At 35.8% G+C, this 10148-nt stretch overlaps 1 protein-coding gene across 1 annotated transcript; it reads right to left on the reverse strand.

The window, feature by feature from the left end:
• Positions 1 to 5462: 5462 nt before the first annotated feature.
• LOC122734872 (myosin regulatory light polypeptide 9-like) lies at positions 5463 to 5963 on the reverse strand (the record flags this gene model as incomplete). The annotated part of the gene is made up of 1 exon (XM_043976025.1): positions 5463 to 5963. A coding segment is annotated over one exon (501 nt), but the record flags the coding sequence as incomplete, so codon positions are not given.
• Positions 5964 to 10148: the final 4185 nt, after the last annotated feature.

Raw genomic sequence — 10148 nt, forward strand, 5'->3', positions numbered from 1 at the left:
GAGCAAGCTTGAGGTGAAAGACTTCAAGTTTTTCGGGTAAATATGATGGGATGTTCTCAATAAACAAGATGGGAGAAAGAGGCATGAGAGGCTTGAAGAGAGAAGAGGTTTGGGAAGGATGCTACAGGGAGTATAGCAGGAAGTAGGATTGCCTTGCAATATAGTAAGTGTCCAGTTGGATTACATAGCATAAATTTATAGTGGACCCAAACAGCTGACTTTCATGATTTCCTGTCATTTCATTCATGTGCATGAGTAGGAACAAAAAAGGCAGATGATGTGAGCAATTGAAGGTTGGGGGTGGGGAGCAGGGAACAAGGATTTGTTAAGCTCCAGCAATATGCCAGATGCTGTCCTATGTGTTTTACAAATAGTATATCAGTTTATCCTTATAACAACCATGGGAGGGGCATGCTATTATCCTGATTACGTAGCGAAGGACATTGAGGCAAAGTATAAGTGACTTGTCTGCTTCAGGTCCTCAGTTTCCTATGAGCCTGACACATAGAAGGTACTTAATAAGTATTTATTGATTGATATGTCAGGTATGGTGCTAAGTGCTTGACCAATATTATGTGTGTACATATGTACATACATGCATACATACACACACACATTTCATCCTCACAAGAACTCTGGGAAAGTAGGTGATATTATCACAATTTTGCAGTTGAGGAAACTGAGGTTAAGTGACTTTCCCAGGGTCACACTGCTATAAGTATCTGAGGTCAAATTTGAACTTGGGTCTTTCTAACTCCAAGTCCAGCACTCTGTCCACTGTGCCATCTAGCTGCCTTTAGGGTCATTTCTAGCTCTTAAGTTTAGGACCCTACCATCACTGTTATTTGTTGTTCTCCTCTTGTGACCAGCCCCTCTCATAGAAAACTAATGCACTTCCTTAAAAAAAAAATAATAAAGCCAATTACAAGAATCTCTCAACTACTTAATTTAAACTTGAGTGGAACAGGCTTTAGAAAATTGGTTGAAAGATGCACTCAACTGCGCTTCTAGTAAAACAGTTATGTAAATGAAATTCCTATATCCAAAAATCTTGATTTACCTAAATGGGTGGAGAATCAGGTATTCTAGTTAATTCTATTTTCTTGTTAATTTATGCTTTTTTCCAACTCTTTCTAAAATGTTTTAATCTACTTTCCTGCCTTAATAAGAACATTATGATGAATGTAATGAAGTCTTTCATAGGTGATAACCTCTGAAATTGTGAATCATTCTGAACAATGTAGAAAGCTGGCCAAATGGGTAACAACTCAAATCTATAAATTGATTTTCTTTTTAAAAATTGAAAATTTATTTTAAAAAATTATTTTTACATTTTAATGTAAAATTTATTACATTTTAAATTCCAAACTTTCTTCCTCCCTGTTCTGCACTAGAGAAGGCCACCCTTCTCTATATATAGATGTCTTATATAAATATAGTTATAGGCATATATGTAAAACTATACTATGCATTCTTCTATTAGTTATTTCTCTGGAGGTGGATAGCATCATAAGTCTTTATAGTTGATATGAGTATTTATAACACTAAAAATAACTTAATCATTCATAGTCATTCTTCAAACAATATTGCTGTTACTATATACAATATTCTCTTGGTTTTGCTCATTTCACTCTTCATTATTTCATGAAAGTATATGTTTTTCTGAATCATCCAGTTTACTATTTCTTACAGCATAGTAATATTCCATCACAATCATGTGCCACAACTTGTTTAGCCATTCCCCAATTGACGGGTATCCTCTCAATTTCCAATTCTTTGTCACCACAAAGAGAGCATATATATTTTAGAATATATAGGCTCTTTCCCTTTTTCCCTAATCACCTTGGGAAACAGACCTAAAAGTGGTATTTCTGGGCAACTAGATGGCTCCTGGAATCAGGAGGACCTGAGTTCAAATCCGGTGTCAGAAACTTGACACTTATTAGCTGTGTGACCCTGGGCAAGTCACTTAACCCTCATTGCCCCCCCCCCCCCAAAAGTGTTGTTTCTGGGTGAAAGGATATATGCAGTTTTATAACTCTTTGGGCATAATTCCATATTGCTCTCCAAAATGGTTGGATCAGTTCACAGTTCTACCAACAATGTATTAGTGTCTCAATTTTTCCATATTCCCTCCAACATTTGCCATTTTCCCCTTCTATTATTTTAGCCAATCTAATAGAGGTGAGATAATATCTCAAAGTTGTTTTAATTTGCATTTCTCTAATAATTATTTAGAGCATTTTTTTCATTTGACTATAAATTGTTTGAATTTCTTTTCCAAAAACTGTTCATATTCTTTGACCATTTATCAATTGGGGAATGACTCATATTCGTATAAATTTGACAAAGTGCTCTCTTAATATATTTGAGATATGAAACCTTTATGCAAGAAACTATCAAATTCTGTGCCCCCCTTTTTTGCTTTTTTCTGATCTTGGCTACATTGATTTTATTTGTACAAAACCTTTCTAATTTTATGTAATCAAAATTATTCATTTTAAATATTACAATGTTCTCTATCTTTTGTTTATTCATAAATTATTTGTCTATTCATGAGTGTGCTAGGTAGTATGTTCCATGTTCTTTTAATTTACTTATGATATCTCCCTTTATATATAGGTCATGTACCCATTTTGACCTTATCTTGGTAAATGGTATAAGATATTTGTCTATACCCTATTTCTTCCAGACTGCTTTCTGGTTTTCCAAAAAAATTAATAAATAGTGAATTCTTATCCCAAAGGTGTAAGTCTTCAGATTTGTTAAACAAAAAGTTATGATAATTGGGGCAGCTAGATGGCGCAGTGGATAAGGCACCGGCCCTGGATTCAGGAGTACCTGAGTTCAAATCTGGCCTCAGACACTTAACACTTACTGGCTGTGTGACCCTGGGCAAGTCACTTAACCCCAACTGCCTCACCAAAAACAAAACAAAACAAACAAACAAACAAACAAACAAAAGTTATGATAATCAATTACAATAGTGTATTGTATGTATACTCTGTTCCATTGCTCCTCTTTTGTATTTCTTAACCAGTATCAGATAGTTTTGATAATTACTGCCTTGGTAATATAGTTTAAGATCTGGTACTGTTAAAGGTCTTTCCTTTACATTTTCCCATTAATTCCTTTGGTATTGTTGACTTCTTGTTCTTCCAAATGAATTCTGTCAATATTTTTTCTAGCTCAATAATTTTTTTTTGTTGGTAATTTAATTGGGATTGCATTGAATAAGTAAATTAGTTTAGGTGGAATTGTCATTTTTTTATTGGCTTTGACCACCCATACATAAACAATTAATATTCCTCCAATTATTTAAAGCTGACCTTATTTGTATAAAAAGTGTTTTATAATCATGTTCATGTAGTTCCAGGGTTTGTCTTGGCAGGTATACTCCCAGGTATTTTATGCTGTCTACAATTATTTTAAATTGGTGCTAATGATTTATGTGGGTGTATTTTATATCCTGCTATTTTGCTAAAATTATTCATTGTTTCAACTAGTTAGTTGAATCTCTAGGATTTTTCAAGTATGTCATCATAACATCTTCAAAAAGAGAGAAATTTATTACCTCATTGTCCATTCTGATTCATTCAATTTCTTTTTCTTCTCTTACTACTATTTCTAGGATTTCTAATATGATAGTGAATAATATTGGTGATAATGGGCATCCTTATTTCACTCCTGATCTTATTGGGAATGCTTCTAGTTTATCCCCATTACAAATAATGCTTGCTGATGGTAGATGCTTCTTATTATTTTAAGGGGGAAATCCATTTATATACCTATGTTTTCAAAGTTTTTTCTGTATCTATTGATATAATCTTATGGTTTTTATCACTTTTGTTATTGATATAATCAATTATTTTAATAGCTTTCCTTTATGTTAAGCCATTCCTGCATTCTGGGTATAAATCCCACTTGATCACAATGTATAATCTTTGTGATATATTGTTGTCATTTCCTAGCTAGTATTTTATTTAGGATTTTTGCAACTATATTCATTAATGGAATTGGTCTATAATTTTCTTTCTCTGTTTTTTGTTCTTTTTGGTTTGGGTATCAGCAGCATATTTGTTTCATAAAAGAATTTTTGTAGGACTCCTTTGCCTATTATTCCAAATAATTTATTAACATTGGAATTAGTTGGTCTTTAAATATTTGGTAGAATTCACTTGTAAATCCATCTGGTCCTAATGCTTTTTTTTTTTTTTTTTGGCAGGGCAATGGGGGTTAAGTGACTTGCCCAGGGTCACACAGCTAGTAAGTGTCAAGTGTCTGAAGCTGGATTTGAACTCAGGTACTCCTGAATCCAGGGCCAGTGCTTTAACCACTGCGCCATCTAGCTGCCCCCCCCCAATGCTTTTTTTTAATTAGTGAAAGGAGCTAAAATTCTATCTATACTGTCTAAAAATCTAATGAGTGGTCGCCGATAAATTAGAAGCTTTAACAAGAGTTTAGACTTTTAAGCATTTATTAAAGAGCATTAGGATCTAATGATCAGAGAGAAAGATGAAAATCTAATTATTTCTAAGAGACCCCATCATCCGACATGCCACAGTCAGGTCAGGAACAAAAAGGAGCCAATGGTTCCTTCTTCCTCCCAGAAGCCTCTCCTTGAAAACCAAAACAGCCCGTTCCCCCCCCCCCCCAACTCCAAGCTAATTGGATGGTAGCTTTGATAGACAGTACCCACGAGCAGAAGTCACTTCCTGATGCCAAGGAACTGACCTTCCAAGCCACATGGCTTGCCCTCAGACACCTTCTCCTCACGGTGGAGCTTTCCTACAGTAACTCTCCAGCAGGTGGCGTCACTCCAGTTGTCACATTAGGAAGCTCATTTATGTCCTGTTCAATTTCTTTTTTCTAAAATATGTTTATTTAGATGTTCTCTTTCCTCTTCTGTTAATCTAAGCAGTTTATATTTTTATAAGTATTCTTCTGTTTCATTTAATTTTTTTTGTTCATAACCTTTTTTTTTGTTTGTTTGTTTGTTTTGTTTTGCAGGGCAATGAAGGTTAAGCGACTTGCCCAGGGTCACACAGCTAGTATGTGTCAAGTGTCTGAGGCTGGATTTGAACTCAGGTCCTCCTGAATCCAGGGCCGGTGTTTTATCCACTGAGCCACCTAGCTGCCCCCCACAACCTTTATTTTAAAAGTATTTATTACAAAAAGTATAAAAAATCCAGCTAAACCAGAAATTGAGATTTTCCCCCCTTTGGCCTTCACAAGTCAATGATCATTTCTCCAATTCTACTTTACTTCAGCTTTAAAAAGTGATAAACCCCATTTTTCTAGTCTGATTATAGAGGTGCAAGTGTGCCCCAAATGGCTTGGAATAAATACAACTGAGAGGCAAAAGTTGTAAAGTTGAGTGCAAGCAAACAGGTTCTATCAGAAAGTCTCAGAAATAAACAGAGTGAAAATAAGAACTGTTGGCATGAATATGACATTTCCTTTTAGTCATCTTTGTCTCTTGCTCCATGTTTAAGAATGCATGTGAACTCGATATAATTGAAATTTCCTTTTTTGTCAATAGGTTCTTCTCTATACAGCTCATCTATTTCTTCATCTGTGAACCTCTCTCCCATTGTTGTCAGCAGTTCCCTGAAGTAATCTTCCTGAATGGTGCCTGTAGTTTCTTCATCAAAGCAAGCAAAAGCATTTCTGATGACATCTTCTGGGTCTGTTCCATTTAACTTTTCCCCAAACATTGTGAGGAACATAGTAAAATATATAGGACCTGGAGCTTCATTCATCATGGCATCTAGGTACTCATCAGTTGGATTCTTTCCTAAGGAAGCAAGCATATCATGCAAATCTTCCTTGTCAATAAAACCATCTCTGTTCTGACCAATCATATTGAAGGCCTCTTTGAATTCCTGAATCTGTGAGTGATCAAACATAGCAAATACATTTGAATTTGTCTGCTGAGGGCGCTTCTTGGTGGTCTTTGTGTGACATTTAAAATTAAATGTGTGGTCACCTTATTTCTGTCCCAAGTTTGGGGATAATTAGATAGAAATTTTCTTCCCATTACTGCTTTTGCTGCTTCATCCCATAGGTTTTAATGTGTTTTCTCATTATTATTAGTAGTAGTATTAATATAATTATTGGTTATTTCTATGATTTGTTCTTTAACCCACTCATTCTTTAAGATTGGGCTATTTAGTCTCCAATTAATTTTTAATCTACGTTTCCATGGTACCTTATTAAATACAATTTTTGTTGCATTATGATCTGAAAAAGATACACTTAATATTTCTGCTTTTCTGCATTTAACTATAAAGTTTATATACCCTAATATATGGTCAGTTTTTGTAAAAGTATAACAAGCCATTGAGAAAAGTTATATTCCTTTCTATTTCCATTAATATCTCTCCAATTATTGATCATATCTAGCTTATTTAAGATTCTATTCATCTCCTTGACTTCTTTCTTGTTTATTTTGGGGTTAGATTTATCAGGTTTTGAGAAGGAAAGGTTAAAATTCCCCACTATTATAGTTTTGCTATCTATTTCCACCTGTAGTTCATTTAGCTTTTCCTTTAAAAAATTAAATACTATAGAGTTTGGTGCACATAGGTTTAGTATTAATATTGCTTCATTTTCTATGGTGCTTTTTATCATAACATAGTTTTCCTCTTTTAACTAAATATGTTTTTGCTTTAACCTTGTCTGAGATCATGATTGATTATCTTTGGGTTTTGGGGGGTTTTTTGCATCAGCTGAAGCATAATAAATTCTATTCCAGCCCTTCATTTTTATTTTATATGTATCTCTCATGAAAAAAAAACCCAACATATTTCCTGTAAACAATTTACTGTCAGATTCTGGTTTTTAATCCATTCTGCTATCAGCTTCCATTTTTCTTTTGAGTGAATTCATTCCATTCACATTCAAAATTATGATGTAGGAGGCAAAAAAGGGGTTAACAGAAAAACCTAAGATCCAAGCTCTAATTCAGATATTAGCTCCAAGAGGGATTCAGACCCCAGTTAATGGATAACTTACAAGTCAGGATGCTAGGTTCTCTTACCCACATAAATCAGTATCCGTAACAGGAACAGAAGGAGAGAGGCCATGAAGACCTTAAACTATAACAATGATAAAACAACAGGCTATAGAAATTTAGACTAGAAATAAAAGCAAAATGAAGATCTTTTGGAATTAGCCATGGGAATCAGAAAGAGACATGCACAGAAAAGACCAAATTTGTCCCCAGATTCACCTTATGACATGTAACCCCCCAAAACACACCTCCACAGAAAAAGGTACCCCCCTTGGGGGTTGGATTAAACACCCACGAACTCCAAATTAGGATAAGCCCTCCCCTGTACCTCCCTAAAGTGGAGATTTTTGTAATGATCAATTTATCCATACTATAAATATAACTGTATTTTCTTTCCTAATTGGAGAGATACCTTTCTATATTTCTTTTGGTTCTCTTCCTTTGGTCAACAGTCTTTCAATAAAACTTGGGAAACTGAGTCACTGAGTCTTGTAATTCTTTTGGGATGCCTCACAATCAATTTGACTACCCTAAATTCAGCCCACATCAGTTATGTTTATTACTATTTCCCTTTTACTATTTTTACTATTTCCTTCCATCCTTTTTTCTTCATTGTTTATCCTTCACTCCCTCTCTCTAGACCCTATCTCTCCTCATATGTCTAATTTGCTTCTGTCCACTGCCTCTCTTATCCACACCCTTTTAAAGACCCCCTCCCTAATCCTCTCCCCTTGACCTCCCTTATCTCATCTCTTTGCCCTCTTATTTCTTAATCTGCATGGTCTTTTAAGAATCCCTCCCTTATCCTATCCCCTTATCTCCTATTTAAGAACACCTTTATACCCTTCTAGATGTATGTTATTCCCTCTCTTTTTTCTTTTGTTTTTGTGGGGCAATGAGGATTAAGTGACTTGCCCAGGGTCACACAGCTAGTAAGTGCCAAGTGTCTGAGGCTGGATTTGAACTCAGGTCCTCCTGAATCCAAGGCCAGTGCTTTATCTGCTGCACCACCTAGCTGCCCATTATTCCCTCTATATAACCCAGTTCTGATGAGAATAAGGTTCTAGCACTACCAGCCCTCCACCCCCTCCTATCCTTCACTGTAACAGTTCTTCCATTCATACCTCATTTGTATAGAATAATTGCTCTATTTTACTTCTCCTTACCTAATTTTACTTTTTAGAATCATCCCAGTATACTCAACTCAATTGCAAGCCTTCTAGGTATGCTCTTTTAAACTACCCTAGTAATGATAACATTCTTAAGAGTTACAGATAACATTTTCCCATATAAGAAGTAAATAGTCTGACCTTATTAATCCCTTATACTTGGTTTTTCATGTTTACCCTCTCCTGATTCTTGTAGGACAAATTTTCCATTCAGTTCTGGTCTTTTCCTCACGAATACTGGAAAGTCCTTTAATTCATTGTAGCCATTTTTTTCCATGCAGGATTATACTCAGCTTTGCTGGATAAATTATTCTTGGTTGCGAACCCAGGTTCTTTGCTCTTTAGAATATCATGTCCATAGAAGATGCTAAATCTTATGTTATCCTCATTATAGTTCCATGGTATTTAAATTATTTCTTTTTAGTTGCTTGTAGTATTTCCCCCCCTTGATCTGGGAGCTTCAAAACTTAGCTACAGGGGCAGCTAGGTGGTGCAGTGGATAGAGCATCAGCCCTGGAGTCAGGAGTACCTGAGTTCAAATCCGGCCTCAGACACTTAACACTTACTAGCTGTGTGACCCTGGGCAAGTCACTTAACCCCAATTGCCTCATTAAACAAACAAACAAACAAAAACTTAGTTATAATGTTCCTGTGACTTTTCATTATGGGATCTCTTTTAGATGGTGATCAGTGTAATTAAAAAGAAATTCTATCTTACCCTCTAATTCTAAAACTTCAGGGCAATTTTCCATACTAATTTTTCAAGTATAGCGTCTAGACTTTTTTTGACCATAAGTTTCAGGTAGTCAAACAATTCTTATATTGTCTCTCCTTGATCTGTTTTCCAAGTCAGCTGTTTTTCTAATGAAATGTTTTACATTATCTTCTATTTTTTTCATCCTTTTAATTTTGTTTTATTATTTCTTGTTGTCTTATAAAATTATTAGCTTCCCCTTGCCCAATTCTAATATTTAAAAAGTCATTTCCTTCTGCAAGTTTTTGGATCTCTTTTTTCCAGTTGGTTGGCTTTCTTTTCATAATTTCTGATCTTCTTGTATTAGTCTTGTTTTTTCATAATTTTTCCTCAAATATCTCTTATTCTATTTTTAAAGTCCTTTTTAAACCCTTCCAAGAATTCTTTGGGGCTTATGACCATTTTACATTTTTTTTTTGAAGTAGAAGTAGCTGTTTGGACTTCACTGTCTTCTGAGTTTGAACCCAGATCTTCTCTATCATCATAGTAGCTATCTATGATTGGGTTCTTTCTCTTTTGCTTACTTTTTTTTTTAACAGATTATTTCTGGGCTGTTAACTTTGTGTTGGATTCTAGCTCTGGTCCTGAGGTATAAGGGATAATATCTAAAACTTGAGGTTTTTTGTGCTGTTGCTTTCTGAGCTTTATCTGGGGGCCCTGACCTCAAGGACTCCTCTCTTCCCTTGAGTCAGGACCAGGACCCCCACAACACTCTTTCCTGCTGTACCTCTGGTAGCTACAAGCTTCAGCTCACACCTCTGCCCTGGAACTGAAACTAGGGACTTCACTGTACTGCAAGTGACCCCAGCCAGACCAGCCCCCTCCCCTTTGTGACCATACTTACCAGCATGTGCTTATTCCTCCTTGCTTATGGCCACAGCCTGAGACTGTGTCTGGTCAGCACACCTAGACCTCACATCTAGCACCAGCAGAGGGCCCTACAATCTTTCTCCATCTAACACCCATATTCTCTGTGGGGTGAAAATTCCTGAAGCTGAGGCTACTCCCAACACAGCTGCCCCCAGGCTTTGTTGTTTGCTGATTCAGTGGTAACTTCCTGAAGATATCTGCACTTCAATCAGGCTAGATCACCTCCACCTTGGGAGGACAGATCTTTCCTAACATTCTCCCAAGTTGTCTTAGGCTGGACAACTGCTTTACCCCAACTTTTACTTATTTCTGACACTCTAAAGTTGACTTGAGGTGTTAT

This window comes from Dromiciops gliroides, chromosome 1, assembly GCF_019393635.1.
Source record: "Dromiciops gliroides isolate mDroGli1 chromosome 1, mDroGli1.pri, whole genome shotgun sequence".
NCBI lineage: Eukaryota > Metazoa > Chordata > Mammalia > Microbiotheria > Microbiotheriidae > Dromiciops > Dromiciops gliroides.